The 18,900-nt window shown below is 36.6% G+C and overlaps 1 protein-coding gene across 1 annotated transcript in view; it reads left to right on the forward strand.

Annotated features, from left to right (window-relative positions):
* The window catches only part of LOC138702660 (uncharacterized), a 552,147-nt gene that overhangs the window by 102,542 nt on the left and 430,705 nt on the right, over positions 1-18,900 (forward strand). The window contains exon 4 of the mRNA XM_069829987.1: positions 2,542-2,750. Coding sequence (XP_069686088.1) covers positions 2,542-2,750 — 209 coding nt within the window. The remainder of the gene's footprint in view (positions 1-2,541; positions 2,751-18,900) is intronic.

Genomic DNA, 18,900 nt, shown 5'->3' on the forward strand with positions numbered 1-18,900 from the left:
GGACAGACATATAAAATAATTACAGAAAGGATATCTACTGTGTTGAATATCAAACGTATGTCAAAAAATTCAATTTCACAAGAGAGCGAAAAAAAAATTAATATCTCGAAAACGAACAAATGTCTCATATAATATTATATTTAAATCTCCTCTTAAGAAGTTTTTTTTTATCTATAGGCTACCTTGACCTAAGATATGTTTACAGAAGATTCGTGAAAATATCCTTGATAGGAATCAAATGAAATCATATATCATTTATATTTTTGACATGCCAGGTTGCTGTTCAATAGCATCGATATAGTAGGTCTATCTAGCTATAAGTCTATAGGGTAAACTAGGGTCTGTTGGACAGTCGGGCATGTTGGACACTCTGTACTTTAACGTGTTACCACGCCACTTGTGGGCACCACATTCTGCTAGATGTCAATGACGGAAGTAGGCACGAGTGTCCCCGTCATTGACTTCTAGCAGAATGTGGTGCCCACAAGTGGCGTGGTAACACGTTGAAGTACGGAGTGTCCAACATGCCCGACTGTCCAACAGACCCTAGTTTACCCTATTATTATTATTATTGTTATTATTATTATTATTATTATTATTATTATTATTATTATTATTATTATTGCTCATCACATTCATTACGATACACATCCAAGAAATTGTTTGTTTGTTTTTGTTCTTCAAAATAATTTATGCCTAGTATTTATGCCCTTTGGGGTGCGGAAAGGGGTACTCCGATTTTTATGGGGTGCTTACGCACCCTTTTGCACCCCCCCCCAGCGACGTCCCTGAGTGGCAGGTGGGTAGACGGGTAGGATAAGAAATTTCATAAAATATTAGTACTGGGAGAAAAAATGAAAGGCGATTGCCATATGTCATTTCCAAACTCTTGAGATTTTCAGCTACAGTGTGATACGCAATTCGTTGGAATTTTATTTTTTCTTCTGTCTCTCTTGAAGGACCACAAGGGCAGAACTCGAGGACCACAGGTGGTTCGCGGACCATAGTTTGAGAAACGTTAGTCTAATACAGAGACATCATTTTATTTTTACTAACATTTTTAATATTAATCTGGCTATACCTTTCTATTAACGATTGAAACAGGAAACACCGTTTGCTACCCCTTCCACGACTGGAGTTCGATGATATTGGCGTAAAATACAAACAAATCATTTTCCTAGGTATAGGAGGGAAGAAAAGTAGTTCATCCATTTATGTAAACTAGGAAATATCGCAATTTTGAGTTTGATAATTTTCATTAGGTTTTTTTTAATCAAAATACAATACTGTATTAACACTTAGTGTTTTTACTCACGAATTGAGCTATCCATTCAGACGTATTCATTATGCAATGTATATTGTACTGTTACAGCACATTGGCGTACAATATAGAGAATGAAGTTAAATTGAAAAATAATCATAATAATTATAGATATTTAAACACGTTTTTGAAAATGCTGGCCGTTCATTTCGATACAGGCTTCAGTTCTTTTGTGCATATTACCACACTATAGACTATTGTATCTAATTCCAATTACCAGTTTCGTCCTTCGTACGAGTAACTCATGTTGAAATAATTCTGTACCTACTCTATAGAAGAGTACCTTACGTACTGTAAATTCAATCTTCACTTCTGCCCGATCCGAAAAGATAAAATTACTCAGAAATGCTATCTATTGTCTGTTCAAGTGGTTTTGTCGCAGGGTCGTAGAAAGGGGGGATCACGTGACAGTTAATTACTTAACGAGGCCCTTTTATTTAAGTTATTTTAAACACTTGTATAATATTACGTAGACGTCCAATTCCTAACAGAAATTAATGTTTTCAGAAAAGAGCTAAGATAGCCCAGCTACTAGACTTTACAGAGGGGCGAACAGAAGCAGGTGGGGGAAACCGGGATGCGACGTAGACAAACGGACGACAGTATCTGTGCGAAAATATAATCCAATATTGAAAGTTCTTTCGTTACTGGAAAACGCGAACACATTTCTGGAACGTACATACTCAGTAACTCAGTACTGCTTACGCGCCCTCGGCTCTGTGTCGTGAACGGTTGGAAGTTTACTTAGAAGGGGTGGGAGTGAAGTACATTCAAAAACTCAGGTACAATAAAAATTGAAGTAAAAATAAAATGATGTCCCTGTACATATTATTCAAATTAACAAAGAAGGAAAACGCGAAATAAATTTAAGAGGTAGTCTTCTGTATCATTAAAGAGACATTTAATATTCAGTCGACTTCAAATAATATTAAAATTTCAATTTCGACTGAGGAGTCTCGAACATAGTACACAGGTGAGAAAATAGATAAAATCATTGTAATTAGAGAGGAATCTTGTGTAGTGTGGCAATATCGCGCGTGGCTGTCTTTTAATAAATTAGCTGAGGATAGCCGCATTGCAGTAGCCTACTTTGTTTTACGAGGCCTCCCTCAGCTGCGCGATGCCTGTAACGGGAGTTTACTCCCTGCGTCCCATGTGGGCTCCGCAAAATGGTTTTTGGAAAGATCTCCAGCCACGACTGCCGTGTTGTGGTTCTTTAGGGACTATGGGAACGGGGGTGCATGCGAGCACATCTTTGATGATGGCCCCTCCAACTCCCAGGTGTCAGATTGTGGGGTAGCAACGCTTACTACCCTTGTACTCTCAAGTGAAAGGGAGGGTGTTCGACCAAAACAGAGATCGTATGACCAACAAGGGGAGGGGGTGAGGTTAAGTTGTATGAGCAAGGTAAGGTCATGTGCGAAGAGAAGTGAGTCCGACGAGGATGTAGACCTACCAAGAGCAGCTTTATATGCTCCCGTTTACTTGAATTTAGCTCCTTCCTGCAGTCCCGCATAGGGTGTTCCGTAAACTGCTTACCGGACATTGTATTGTATTGTATTTTATGCTCGGCCATGCCGAAATGTAGTAATTATAGACTACACCTGGTAGTAGCCCTTTATGCACCTCATTAAAATACAACTATTCATTATAATTCAGTTGTTCAGCCAATGAGAAATCACCTTTGTACTGATTGTACCATTATAAAACCGCAAGTATCGATTATTCTCGGATATGCAATCGAAAGACAATTAGCGAAAAGTCACGGAGGCTGGAAATCCAATACTGTCGCAGAAGGTTATGTTCTGTTACTATAATAATTAGCGTTAATTGTAAATAATATTCAAATAAATTCAATTTGTCATCTCGTTTTTCAATTCTAAATCATTTTCCAGCTTATATCAAGCCTAATGTTCATGTTATTCTCTAGATTATATCAAGGTCAATGACATTTGTGCCTCGGAAAAAATCAATACTTTCGAATCTGCGCACATCTCACAATTCAGGTCAGTTCCACTCCTCACTTACATAACCATAACATGAATACTTCTGAATAATTTCAAGTTAGAAATATGGTCGAGCATAAAAAGTGGTATGATACTTGCCTATAATGGTAATTAAGACGTTCGTATAAAAATTATGAAACTCGCTTGCGCTCGTTTCATAAACATACATACTCGCGTCTTAATTACTACCATTATAGGCTCGTTGCATAATGTACTATATTTACATTCCATGGTATTCGTACATCACTTCACAATTATGGAACATGTCAAAAATATCTCAATAGTACTACGAAGTTTTAATTATTATAGTCATAGTCTAGTTGAAATGTTTTATTTTTATTTTATTGGGTTATTTTACGACGCTGTATCAACATCTAAGTTATTTAGCGTCTGAATGAAATGAAGGTGATATTGCCGGTGAAATGAGTCCGGGGTCCAGTACTGAAAGTTACCCAGCATTTGCTCGTATTGGGTTGAGGGAAAACCCCGGAAAAACCTCAACCAGGCAACTTGCCCCGATCGGGATTCGAACCCGGGCCACACGCTGTCCGTTACTCCACAGGTGTGGACTAGTTGAAATATATACAGAAGAGTTTTACAATATAGTCTACTAGTACAACACAAGGATTTAGTATCAATACTTAATACAAGACAGAAATATTCATGAAGCGTTGTTGAATGTCATGAATTCATCTACAGAATAGAAGGCGTGAGAAATTAGGTACTTCTTTAATTTGACCCTAAATAATCGTATGTTTTGAGTTTGATTTTTCATATCCATAGGGAGGCTATTAATAGTTATTTATGGTACTTGTGAGGTAAGTGCATCTTTATCGCGCGAGTGGAAAGATTTAAGCACGAGGCTGACGCCTCGTGCTTAAATTACACGAGCGCAATAAAGATCACGCTCACAAGTACCATCCGTAATTTTATCCATTACAATAACGAAAAATTATGTTTTATAAAAGAAAACATGTTAAAAGTAAGTCCTCATATAATCACGTATTATGGCATGGATTTTAGAATCGATACGTGTACTAGATAGGTTATGATTTAGGAGGCCATGATTAGTGAAGAATGGTATCTAAGGCGTTGGATAAATAGCAAATTATAATTAATTATATAATTTTAATATACAGTATATATATATATATTTTTTTTTTTTTCATTTTAATCGTGTATTTTCGTCTTTTTGAAGTTTCATCATTAAATTGCATACTGGTACATATTCCATAAGATATTAACTAAATGTGATACTAGTCATGACAGATGTTAATAAAATAAAATAAGTTTCAGAATCAATACAAATCTAAAGAAAAAGCTGCTAATTTATGATTATTGTATTGTATTGTATTTATTTACATTCCATGGTATTCGTACATCATGTCACAGCTAGAATATGGAACATGTAAAAAAATCTTAATACTACTACAAAATCTTAATTCATAGCCACAGTCTAGTTGAAGTATATACAGAAGAGGTTTACAATATACTAGTACAACACAAGAGGTTATTATCGATATTTAATACAAGACAGAAATATTCATGAAGTATTGTTGAATGTCATAAATTCACCTCCACAATAGAAGGTGTGAGAAATTAGGTACTTCTTTAATTTGGCCCTAAATAATCGTATGTTTTGAGTTTGATTTTTCATATCCATAGGGAGGCTATTAAAAAAAAATACTGCCATATAACGCACTCCCTTTTGATAGCACGATAGCCATCTTGTATGCACTAGGAGTAAATATATCGGTTGCTATAGTAAACATCGTGTTCTATCGTTTGATACCGTTTGCTTATACGCCCTCTCCGATTTGCGCTGCATATGCCTCGACATTGTTAGTTTTACCTCTTCACTCAATTTCATTCGCAAATTTTTCCAATTTAAATTATCGACGCATAATTTATTGTTGCTAAAATTAGATTGTAGCCTGGTTCTTTACGAATCGTTTGATAACACTGCGAACGTTCTATCGCTTCTCACTCTCGAGTTACACTGCCTCGGCTGCCGAGCGACCCGCCAATTCGTGCCTTAATTGCCCCACCCGCGTATCGCTAGGTGACGTCACCCGTTCCAACTCAAGGTCACGTTGGATACATTGAACTTTCGTCTAACTATCGACATTTATCTACTTCATTGGAATATATCGTGTAATTTAGAAATCATAGACACGACAAAACTGCCCTGAAAATTTACCTGTCGGCTTTCTCATATGATCTCCTAGTAGGCCTACTGGACGAACTTATATGTATTAACGTCAAAAAAAAAAAATAGAATATAACATCAGTAGCATAATAAATTTATATTAACAAAAGCATCCCTAAATAAGGGTTCGATAGATCGGCCTACAAATCAATTCATAAAGAATAATCATTAAAAATAATTGTGTGATAATTTGAAAGAAAAAAAAAAGCATTAAGATAAATGATACGAATACATAGGAAATTATTTACAATAAAAGTTTCTTGGGTACAAATGATTACTAATTATAGCTAAGGATGATTTTAACACGTGAGATCCTATGGCATCAATCGTTGCATAAGAAATTTTAAATTGTTTAAGTTGATTTAAAGTTTCACGTGGGATCGTGCCACGGGCACCGAACATGAGCCCAAAAACTGTCCAATGTGTGATGTGGTATTGTGCTCCAAGATGCTGACAATAAGGCTCATATATGACTTGTTTTTCACGACACACCTCTTATTTTATTTAACGATTTGTGAACTTTCGAAACGTGTTTCCCTTTTTCCAACAGCTTAAAATTATAAACTGATTTTTCCCCTCGCTATGAGAAATTTTCCACATGTTGGGAACACTGCTCTTATAATCGAATTAAACAAGAGTGTTTCGTCTTTCAGGAATCATGACTGGAACAGCTATCTTGCGAAATCATGGTTACTGTTGCCATGGTGATGGTATTGCACAGCAATAAGGTCGGACGGAATTGTGAACATTACTGTTAGTCAATCCATACAGAACAACTAGTGTGAAACTTAACAAACCCGATCGATGTTAAAAGTCAGAGCCGCATCTTCCCTTCTCCCACGTCGCCTTCCCTCCAAGCAAATACCAACCCCTTCCTCCTCCACTTTAACCCAAACAACCCTTCCTCGCAATAGACGACGGACCGAACTCTGCCGTCTTGGTCTCCTGACCTCCCCTCGCGTCCCATCGTCTCCTGTAGCTAAATTACTTGAGTTAATTAAGTCAAAGAGTCAACACTATCCGGAACCTTGAGTAACGACCTAGGAACAAATTCCTACTCCAGAAGGAAAGTAGCTTCTCTTTCTGCACTGCAACCGAGTTTTCGTCTTTGGTGTCCTCCTTCGAACCCACATATAGTAAAACTTTTCTAGAACGGACAACTATAGGGAAAGTAAGAAGTCCGCTCTTAAGCAGTGTATTCTATTACTAAAAAGCTTAGGATGATGATATACGTCTTCAGGCTAATATTCTCATCCTAAAATTTAAAATAAAGTAGAAGTTAATTTACCATCAAAAAATAAATAATAATTTAACATTTAACTGTAGAAACTTCTTTTTTGTGGACATTACGATGAAGTGAAGAGAAGCGAATAGAAATGTGGATATGGAGAAGGATGGTGCGTGTGAAGTGGACAGACAAAATTAGAAATAAAGCTGTGTTGAAAAGAGTGGGCGAAGAAAGAATGATGCTGAAACTGATCAGAAAGAGGAAAAGGATTTGGTTGGGTCACTGGCTGAGGAGAAACTGCCTACTGAAGGATGTACTGAAAGGAATGGTGAACGGGAGAAGAGTTCGGGGCAGAAGAAGATATCAGATGATAGACGACATTAAGATATGAGGCTATCAAGTGTAAAAACTCGCCTTATCCAAAATTAAAAAAAAAAAATGAGTTGCATATGGAATGTTGTACTTCTTGCAACTCTCTATCTACTGATATAGTTGGGTTGTGCAAATCTTGTCTAATTCCTCTTCCATAGAGCTCAAAAAACTACTATCAAATGCAAAACTGTCCATATCCATAACCGTTTTTCCTGTTTTCTGAGAAATCACTTTACCTGGATAAGGCGAGATTTGCATTTGAGAGCCTCATATATTGATCATATGAGGAAACAAAGAAGAATGCAGAAAATAAGAAAGATTGGAGAAAGCTGAGTTTGCAGTAAAATTACTTGAAAAGTTGTGAGATCTATAGCTTTGTATTTGTGCGTGAATATATCATGCGATTTCCTTTGTTAAAAAAAAAAAAGTTTTTTGCTGTGTTTTGTGGTCCAAATTGTTTTTGACATTTATACTTCTTGGTGAGAAATATATGCTCATCAATGCACCGATTATGTAACAGAGCTTTATTTTGGGAGGTTATTTTCTTAACGTTTTTCTCATTTCCTGAAGTCATTTTTTTTTTCTTTTTAAATTTTTGATATGCTATAACAACACTCTCTAGTGGAAGAAACATCAAATACATGAAACGTAAAATATTTGTGTGTGTATTCATAGCATCTCTGATATAGACTATTGTGTAGGCCTATGTCGACAATTGTGCAAATGGCAGATAATCAAATATGGAAAGAAATTCAATATAAATGATATGAAAGAGACAATTGACCGTGTCTTAAACAAATTAAAACTGCGCAGAGAAGCTCGTCTTTTTCTTGGCAAGTTCGACGAGAACCAGAAGGGACCAAAGCAGCAGATAATGAGAATGACATTTTCAGCCTCTTAAGTAAATGAAACAACATCTTCAGGAGCCAAAGAAAGAAGATCTGTGATTAAAGAAAAGGCGAATGATTAGCCTAATGATTTATACGGATCTTGTTCGGGAAATTTCGAGGACGTCAAGCATGGTGAAAGATGGATTATGTATGGTCAGGTGTTTCATGAAATATGCCAAGGTCTTTCGAAATACCGAAAGAACATTAATTGTTTGGGTTGTAAATACGACTCTGATTGAGCAATTTAAAATTAGACTGAATATGCCTAAATATTTTGAATTTAAGCATTATCACGCAAATGATCTTATATTATCACGAAATTATACCAGTGCTTCTAGAGTGCTAAATTTTTTTGTTTGTATGCAGGCCTATTGTTTGTTTGTAACTAGTGTGTAAATTCATTTGAGGTAGAAATACTGATACGTAACTACCTGAAATTTAATAAAGTAGGCCTACGTAAATTACATTAAAAACATTCTTTTTTTAATTTGAACCTTATTTTTTCACCAAAACCTTTGTATCACGGAATTAGCTAAGTCTACCCTATTGCCCGCTTTGATGGTGGATCTTCATAAAACTCCTCTTCATAAAGTTCACATACCGCTTTCACACTAACTCCGTTACCTTGATCAACTGCGTATGAACGGAAATAACGCTTTACGAGGAATTCTTTTCTTGGATTCTGAGTACCATTTTGATTATGTTTCTTTCACAGCTTTCTTCAGCAACAACTGAAGTAACAATTAAGGGCTTACATACAGCTTACAGTAGTAAAATGTTGGAAATATTCACTGTCCTTCTACTACATGAAAAAAAAATTTACGATTTAAAAAAATTATTTATTTATTTATTTTTTTTAATTCAGTTCACTGTGCAGTGATGAAATGTTTCCCACATAACTTAAAAACTATCCATTATTCTGTGATGAAATATTTTATGTGTATTAATGCATGTAATATCTACAATATGATGCAAGATCACTTCTCTACCTTTGATAGATTGTCTGATAGAAAATAAATCCATTTAAAAACCTGGTCAAATATCAGTATTTTCTTCTAACACAAAATAAAAATAAATATTATTTATTAAGGAATGTAGTTGAAAGAGTATGATATTGTAAACATGAGTTTCAGCAATAAAATAAAAGAGAGAGAACATAAAAAAGTTGACAAGTTTATGAGTTATGAGGGAAACGTTTCATCACTGCACAGTGAACTACCATCATTTTGAATTTTGAAATATATATATATATAGTAAGAATATTTTTTTCATATAGCAGAAGGACAGTGTTTTACACATGCCAATTTTCATTATTGTACAAGATACAGTAATGTAGGAAAAAAATGTTGAATATTTACAAAAATTTTACTACTGTAAGCTGTACCTAATCCCTTAAGAATACCGCCAATATGCAACATAATCAAACTGTATACTTTATTTTGGGCCAGATTGTAGTTACCAACTTTTCTTTAATCCCACGATAAGGGACATGTAACTAGTTCTTATGGAAGAGGAAGGAATCGAACCTGTGAATTTTCAGTCTGTAAAACTACTATTCGAGCCACAGCAAATTATTTTCATAGTATAATTGCGTTTATATAATGTTGTTCCTTTCAGAAGCCGGTGCGAACATTCTGCTTTGAGCACAGAGGCAAATCTATTAACAGTCAGTTGTTTATGCATAGTAGATCCCGTAAATTAACATTTTGACCACGATATGCTGAGAGCCACGATAATTCTGCATCTAACAGGCGTGTTTATGATCCAGCGTGCAACTAATGAGGACAGAATGACTTGTCGCAGGGCCCCAAATCCAGAGCTAACAAACACACACACCCATCTGTCAGCCGCACGGCGGGCGCTGCGCTCTGTCGATGAGAGAACAACTGACCCTCAGCTATTGTTGACAGGATGTGCACGTACAGTGCCGCGACAGCAAGCGGGACACTGCCGTAGAGCAATCAACCGAGCTTTGAGGCATTAAATGTTTCTTTGGTCGTCCTGTATCTCCTTTAGCGATATTTCAGTTATATAGTTTTGAAAATGCGAGATACAGTAGTCATTAAATTTTCATTTTCTGCACGTGGAATATCCAGTTATCTCAATTTTCTTTTATTTTATAGCTTACGTTAAGTGTTTTCAAGTAATCTCTGATAACTCTCCTCCTTCCTTAACTATTTTTCCACATCCTGTTACACTTCTTAAAATTTTCATTCAGTATGTTCGGGGTCTGAATGCCTTATTTTTCTTATAAATAGCCATTTTGGTAGAGACGGATTATTTAAAAGTTAGAATGTCTTTAAACGGAGAAAAAAAAAATGAAATAACTGACAAGAAAACAAAGAAAATTGTTGACAAAGAAAAAGAAAAAGAAAGCAAATAAAAATAAAAAAGAAGCTGTCAAACAAAAAGGAAGAAAGACACTGCAAAGGAAAACAAAAAAGGAGGAAGCTGACAAAAAAAACTAAATAAAGAGAGACGATGACATAGAAAGAAAAATAAACAAAGAAATAAAGAAGTTGACAGAAAGTTAAGATAAAAGAAGGAAAGAAGCTGGCAAAGAAAAATAAATACACGAATAAATAAATAAAAATAAATAAACAAATAAATGAATATATATATATATCAATAAATAAACTGACAAATTAAAAAAATAAATAAATAAAGAAGTTGACAAAGAAAAATAAAGGAAAAAGAAAGAAGCTGATAAAGAAAAATAAAGAAGTTGACAACGAAAAATAAAGATGATGACAAATAAAGATAAGGAAAATGACAAAGAAAAAGAAATAAATAAGGTAACAACGAAAAATAAATACCTAAAGAAAGACGTTAACAACGGAAAATAAAGCCTAAATAAAGAAAAAGACCAAGAAAAAGGTACGCGGAAAGAAAGTAAGAAAGAAAGAAGGGAGATGGCAAGGAAAAATAAGGAAAGAAGGTAACAAAGAAAAGTAAATAATGAAAGAAAGGAGCTTACAAAGAAAAAAAGAAAATAGCTGGCAAAGAAAAATAAGGAAGGTAGCGAAGGTAGCGAACAAAATAAAGAAAGAAAGAAAGAAGTTGACGAAGAAAAAAGAAAGCAAGGAGCCGACAATGAAAAGTAAAGAAAGAAAGAACAAAGCTGACAAAAAAGAAGAAAGTGAAAACAGAAGTGACAAAAATAAAGAGAGAAGTTTTTGTAAGAAAACTGCGAATTGGTATAGGTAAGGTGACAATAGGCCTATCACATAATTTTACAACAGTAGGCCCCCTAACGAAAAAACAATATGAGAATAATACAACAAGCAAAATAATAACAGTAATACAGCTACAAACAAGATAAGAAACTGACAACATTAAAGAAAGGACTTAAAAATTAATAAAGCTAAAAAAGGAAAATAAATAAAAAAAATAAGTCGGTTGTTTAACGACGCTGATTACCCGACATTCGTTTTACAGTGGACGAAAACTACAGAACAAACCTAACCAGGTAATAATCAGTCCAAAAATGAATTGAACCTACGCCCTGTTCCGGAGCAGCAGAGAAACGCGTTATCGCCTGAGCTACGCCATGGCTTCACAATTCAATATACCGGATGTGTATAAAGTTCCGCCCGATTTATATTCATGCAAGCATACGCCGTACACAAGGAATAGTATTATTGTTATTTCATGATGCTGTTATTGGGTGCGGGTAGAATTAGTATGTCATGCTTATGGTTCGTTTCAGAAATAAGTAAATAAATAGGCCTAATACTTCTTGCATTCAAAATTGAGCATAACTTTTTACACACTTGGTATATTCAAAAACAAAAACATATCGAAACTTTATTAAGGACAGTCGATTAAATATATTGGACTATAGGCACCGTGCATGGGTCTCAAAATCGTACTGGTGGCGCCGCGCAGTGTCTCAATTCCTAATTAACTACAGGCTCGCAGTCATTCACTAGTCATGTGTGATATAGAAATTACATGCGGCTTTCTGCCGATAAAAAGTTGTAATATTAGTAAGAATGAGTTCATTGATTCATAGTGTTCTGCCCAAGGGCAGGTCTTTCACTGCAAACCCAGCAATCTCCAGTCTTTAATTATTTTATAGATTCAGTGGAAAGTTCAGTACCGGTACTGCTAGAGGAGTGTAAAAATGTAACTACAAAGTTCCTGAAATGTCAGTGAAGTTGTTTGGCATTAAAATCAGATTTCAGACCATTGAATGAGGGTGAACAGTCATATTACGAAAACATTGATATATTTATATTTGATGTCATGACGTGTGTAATATTTGTGTGTATAATGTCTCTATAAATTACATACTTTAATGTGATTTAATTCTAAAAGTAGTCTTAATTACACTTTCTGAATGGGCGACTGCAAATTCTCTAAAATACAACAATATCATCAACATACTACCTCTGATTGAGGTTCTGACTGATATGTATAGTACATCTGTTATCAGGCAGTACATCTCACTTGACGATATGTGTCAGAGGAAGAACAATATTGTTTGTATGCATATGAAGTCTGACTAGTGTAATTTGTAGCTAGTCGGGATGTGTGCAATGGAAGGGAAAAGAGACTGGCCACTCTACCCCATGATATTCTGGTCTAGTTGCCTCATAAGTGGTGCCTTGTTGGTATCACTTGTGAGGTTCAGACTTCTCTTTGGACAGTTGAATAAACAACAAGATCATATTAGCGTCGTTGCGCCTGAGTTTTCTGTTTTGGGAATGAATAAAAACAATATCGGTTGGTGTGTTCCTATAACCATTGCTACACTCAAGAACATAGCAATTTGCATTGCCTTTCCGCTTTTCAGGATCATCCATATTTCTAATCATTTAACCTGTGATGTTAAGTATATTCATAGGCTTCAAGTACAACTCTATCGCTGCTGTCCTGCAGTTAGTAACAACAATCGCCACTAGAGGAGCTTGCACGGTGCCTATAGAGCATTCCACGTTAAGAAAAAAGCATTGGTTTTATGGGCCTTGCCTAGTACATTATACAAGCTCTGTGGTAGGTAGGCGTTTCTATGGAAACTTGTCATTTGATGGAATAACCCCATATGCTCAATGCTTTTTTCTTAACGTGTAATCCTCTATAGTCATATTTTCATTATACGTAAATTTTATTTTGAGCAAGCCACAGGCAGATGTATTGTTGCCGTTGCTATGGCAGGGCCTTGCTGGTATCCAGGAACTGTAGCTGAGCGTGATTTCCTCTCCCGCAGAGGCGACATGTCACGGCTGCATGTCATAACTGTCTACGTTAATAACGAACAAGCAGCCATTTTCACTTCTCAATGAATTAATTTGTTGGCTTTTGTATGAATAAAGATGACACCTAAATCAGATCACGTGATGGCATATTTGGTGCACCTATTGAGCTGCGTTCTTATACCTTCCTGTTATTACTCTCTGCATAGGCTATTTTGACAAGTTGGAAAAGAATGCGGCAATTAGTTTCGGAAAGAAAATTGTGCAAAATTTGACGGATGGACGGACAGACAGACTGCTACAAATAAGGACGAAAGGACAGAAAAGCAAGCAATCAGAGACAGACCGGTGGACAATAGACAGACGGACAGAAAATTAGACAGCCGGATAGACGGACAGAAGGAAACACATATACAGAGTGTTCCTAAAATGTCATCTCGTAAGAACAGCATGCGATAGAGGGCATCTAGTTATGGAAATTCAACATAAGAACCTACCATCTAACGTGTAATTTGATTTTTCATAGTCGAACGAGGTACAACAGATATTAAGGATACTTTTTTGTATGGAGGAGGGACCCGAAGGCTTGCACTACAGCCTGAAGGTTATCGTGCTTATCACTCCTATTCTGCAAATGATTGGGTAGCCGAATGGCCGCGCTCTTGTACAGGGACATCATTTTATTTTTACTTGCATTTTTATTGTACCTGCATTTCTGAATGTACTTCACTCCCACCCCTTCACTAATGTCCTTGCTCCCGTCAGACACACAAACTTACGGCCGCTGTTGCGTTCGAAGTCTTCAAGCAGTGAAGTAAACACTGCAGAGTATAGTGTGTTTCATAAATATGATTGCGTTTTCTATAGAAGAAAGAAACTATATTAATAATATCGTACTAAAAATTATATTCAAGAAACGATAAATTCAATTTCAGAGGATATGATTCAAAATGTTTTTAATAATATGCGTAAAGAATTGAAGCCTGCATTGTAATGAACGGCAACCATTTTCAGCAACTTGTTTAAAAATTCATATTAGCTTATTTTGAATTGAGGTGGCTAGAAACAAAGGAATGCTAGTGACATTTGTAATAACATGAGTTAAGTGCATCCAGTATAAGCTAAAGTATCTAAAATTTTAGTGGCAAAGGGCTATATTAATCGCATCACACATTAAAATTTAAATAAAAATTTCACCGGTTTTACGAAATCTTAAATATTTAATCCCCATTTTCTCAAAAGTAACTTAAGTGCACTTATTGCTCTTTACTTATGACCCCCTCAATTTAAATGCACTCTCTATATTGTATGACAACATCAATAATTAATATGCTAAATAAAGTAGACATTACATAACGAACATAGCCGCCTGAAAAGTTGAGTTTTTGAAAAAAAAAGTTACTACTCTACTGTATTTTGATAAATTTCGTAAAAGTGATGATCAAACTGAAAATCGTAATATCGTATTTCCCTACAACATAAATGGATACACTACTTTTATCTCCTCCTATACCTAGTAAAATGATTTGTGTACATATTGCACTATACTAAAAGCCAGGTTATGAACCGACGAAACAGGAAGTAGTTGGATGGGCGAGAGGAAAGTGCGGGTTAGAGGGGTAGCCTGTGCAGTGATGACACGTTGTGTGTGGGGGATGGAGGGGAGAACGAGAACGGAGCTTTTCATTGGACCTCGCGTGAAAATGTCGTCTGCTAACGAAAATCTGGCAACGGAATCACGGAGACAGTGTAGCCAGTTCATTTGCAGTACCACGTGCATTACGAGTCGCATTTCGTACCAGCGTCATTAGCTCGTGCTTTCTTAAAAACAGTAATTTTAATTGCTAGTATTGTGGATAGTGTTATCGAGAACTATATACAGCAGTTATTTTAAACATATCGGTGACAAACGCTGAACACGCTTTGAATCTCGCCCCACTGTGTGGCAACAGAGCTCAGAAAGAGACCAACAGAACGTTGCTTCCGGTTTAGTCGGTTCATAACCTGGCTTTTAGTATAGTAACATCAAACTCATGTAATGGAAGGGGGCAACAGTGTTTCCGAGTATAGCCAGGTTAATGTTAAAAATGTTGGTAAAAATAAAGTGATGTCCCTGTACAAGTACAGCACGATGCACAGTGAACTTAACCCGGGCTACGGTACGGATGATGATGATGATGATGATGATGATGATGATGATGACGATGATATGTGAATTAATAATGGCGAAATGAGTCCAAGGTCCAACGTCGAAAGTTACCCAGAAATTCTGCTTCAAAGTTGAGGGAAACCCCGGAAAAAAACCTCAACCATGTAACGTGTCCCAACCGGACTCCTTCGTTTCACGGTCAGGTGCGCTAACCGTGGTGGACTTAAGGACACTTGGTGGAGATTGCCAGCTGTTCAGTACGATTTACCTTATTTCAGAATACTTTCAATTTCCTTCAGAACTATAACAGGTAGACAATCAAATTTTTCATCAATCATTCAACGGATCCTACTACAATAAGTAATTTTCTTGCAGCTAAGCTGTTCTTAAATACAATGCACTGTACAAACTGTCGAAGTTTCAAAGACCTATCATAATAAAATGAAATATTCTGATTTGCCATGTTGATGCGTTAAAAAAAAAAATGCATTGTCGTGCCTACATTAATGTTGACGGGCTGCGAAATTCGAGTTTAGCGAGTGCAAAAAAGCCTATGAATATTTTTTTTGTAACTTCTGCTCCAATCATATGCACGTGCGGAGTAGAATAGTAAGGTGATTTCTTGTTTTATATTAACTGTTCTTTTAATCATAACTTCCATCCGTCATAACATCTTAATATTGTAAATTTATTTCAACTCAACAATAATAATTCCTTTCTACAATTCACATTAAACGCTCTCGGCAACAATGGGATTTGCTCTCCACACAGTAACACAGTATTCGTTAGTGCACTCCACTGACGACAATGACAATTTACTTGGACTATTACGAACAACAATGAACTGTTAATCTTAACTAATATTTACAAAGCACTATTTACAAATCAGAACTGTCAGTTCACAGTTCACAGTTCTTCTAGCTCAGTCACTCGAGTTCACAGTACCTCGAACCACAGACCTTCAGAGACAGTCCACTGTACTCGAACTCAGGTCCCAACTGCGGTCCACTGCACTCGAACTCAGGTCCCTCCAACTGCGGTCCACTGCACTCGAACTCAGGCATTCGGATGCTGACACAGTTGCGGACGCACACTCGAGTCGAACTCCGGTACACAAGACTGGCTTGCTTGCTCTGGTTTACTCACTGACTGAATAACTGAAAACTGCCCAAGTTCGCTCGTGTTTCTTCTTTTATAGCAAAATCATAGTTGCGAGAAATTTCTACGGGTGTGCAGAGATAGCTCTCTCGAATTATCTGGATATCTCCACTTCGACGGACTTCTGGAAGAGTCGGGAGGGTCCGTCCCCCCTTCACTCCGCACGCAGCAGTTGCGCGCGCACCCTCCCCTCGTCGCGTTGACGTAATACACCCCCTCTGCCCTTCAGCATGCAGATGCTCCCCGTACCAGCGTTTCGTCTGCCGCGCGCCCTGTCGGACGCGTGTTCAAACCCCGTTGCAATTGTCACAATATTGTAAATTTGCACAGTCAGCAATGCACTTGATTTATTGAGTGCTTTGTTGATTGACATGGATTTGTCCAAAATGATTCACCGATAACAGTGCATCGTCTGCATGTTGTCAGATTGCAATAAATATAATATATCTATTGTAACGTGTTTGAATGTCTGAGTTTCTTCAGTATTCCATTTTTCTTATTTTTCGTATTATTCTTAGTTTAACCACCACACTGCTAAAAAAAAAATAACAAAATATGCTTTTATATGCGCAAAAAGCTGAAATATGAATCAATCCCTTAAATATGGATATACTGTATAAGCACTACAAAATCTAGACTTTTGGTTATAAATAACTTGAAATACATTTATGTAATGGTAGTGTATGATTTGCAACTAAGGAATAAAACATGCCAATATGCTAAAATCCTTCCCCTAGTGATGACTCATGGTATGTAAATTTCCAATCCGGCATTTGTCTTTGTAACTGAGAGAAACCATGAAAACTCCAGTCAGATTGACCGACCACAAGTTTGATCCCGGGATCTCCCGACTACGAGTTTCAATCGCTACCGTCTGTGCCAACTCGCTTGGTTAATATTTTCTTCTTATTATAGCTTTAACTGCAGCGATGTTGTTCTTTTTACTACTCTATGAATGCCTTCATAACGTTTGGAAATGCAGATAGGTCCTACCGCATATGATGAATCCCGCATTTCTAGTCTCCATGAAAGGTGTTTACTCCACGGTCCGCAACGCCTGTTTTCTGTAACGGATTTCCGTTGCATTTTTGTTGCATATCTATATCCCTTCTTTAACTGATTATTTAACGACGCTGTGTTAACTACTAGGTTATTTAGCATACTTAGATGAAATTGGTGTTAGCGAGATGGTATTTGACAAGATGAGTCGAGAATCTTCGTCTTACAGTTCGGGAAAATCTGGGAAAACAGGTAGGCATAATCAACCCAAGCGGGAATCGAACTCATGCCCGATTATCCTATGAGTGCCACGTAAGATGTTTCACATAAAAAGAAGTGAAGTAGCGAAGTACAAATTGGACCAAACTGAATAGCTATTTCCAGGGAGATCCAATATTTTGTTTCACAATTTTATTTTTGTATAGTTTTCATTTTGTAGCGTTCTCTATGCTTCCCCATGCATTGATTCTTTTGTGTACCGATGTCTTTATTATAGAACAGCTCTCATTTGAAACCTATCATACAGAACAGTATTCTGATCTGAAACAAGTTCGCGGATCGGATAAAAAAAAACTTATTGTGTTTTAACGGAATAAAAGAAAGGCAATTGGCCGTCGCAAATGAGAAAAAACTGGCGTATTTTTACATTTTACTTCGCAGATGTTTCCATGCAATACAAAAAAAGAAAGCGTATTATAGATAAATCTCAAAGGGGAGTCGTCAAGGCATCTTCACAAAAATATAAAATTAGATTACAGGACGGTAGGAAATCAGACTTACACGTACAAAACGCGGGGATATTTTGAGTTAAAAGGAAAATTAGTGATCAATGACAAGAAAAAATTAGATGAAGAGAAAATGGAGAAATAGGTTGTCTGCGCTGCACACAAAGAAGATTGGAGGGATGACGAGGGAACAAAAGAAGGGAGTAGGGCGAAGAGAGGCTTCAGGAATCCGGAACGAAAGAAATTACAGGCGAATAATGAGACCAGATTGAATTTCTCGTGAGAGGAGTTACACTGCCAAAAACAGTTCCCGACTCAGAAGTGTCTCATTATTCCACAGTTCTAACAAGTTGCCAAACTGCGTGCGGGTCGCGTGGCAAAATTCAGCGAATTCGCCATCTAGTAACATGTAAAACGTCCATGTTACTTTGCAGTCGAGCGTTTGCATGTCATTTAATACCGCGTTTCTCAAACTCCATGAATGTGAAGACTTTATTAAGGTATCCCGCTGTTAAGAACATTGGTTTCCAAGTTTCTATGAGTTTAATTATTACAGTATATTTGAGACCGTTCGTCCACGAGACGTCGTTTCATAGATTCCTCAGCGTACCGCCTTGCTTATTCCTTACAGCTACGAAACCGTTA

Source organism: Periplaneta americana, chromosome 7 (assembly GCF_040183065.1).
Source record: "Periplaneta americana isolate PAMFEO1 chromosome 7, P.americana_PAMFEO1_priV1, whole genome shotgun sequence".
Taxonomy (NCBI): Eukaryota; Metazoa; Arthropoda; class Insecta; order Blattodea; family Blattidae; genus Periplaneta; species Periplaneta americana.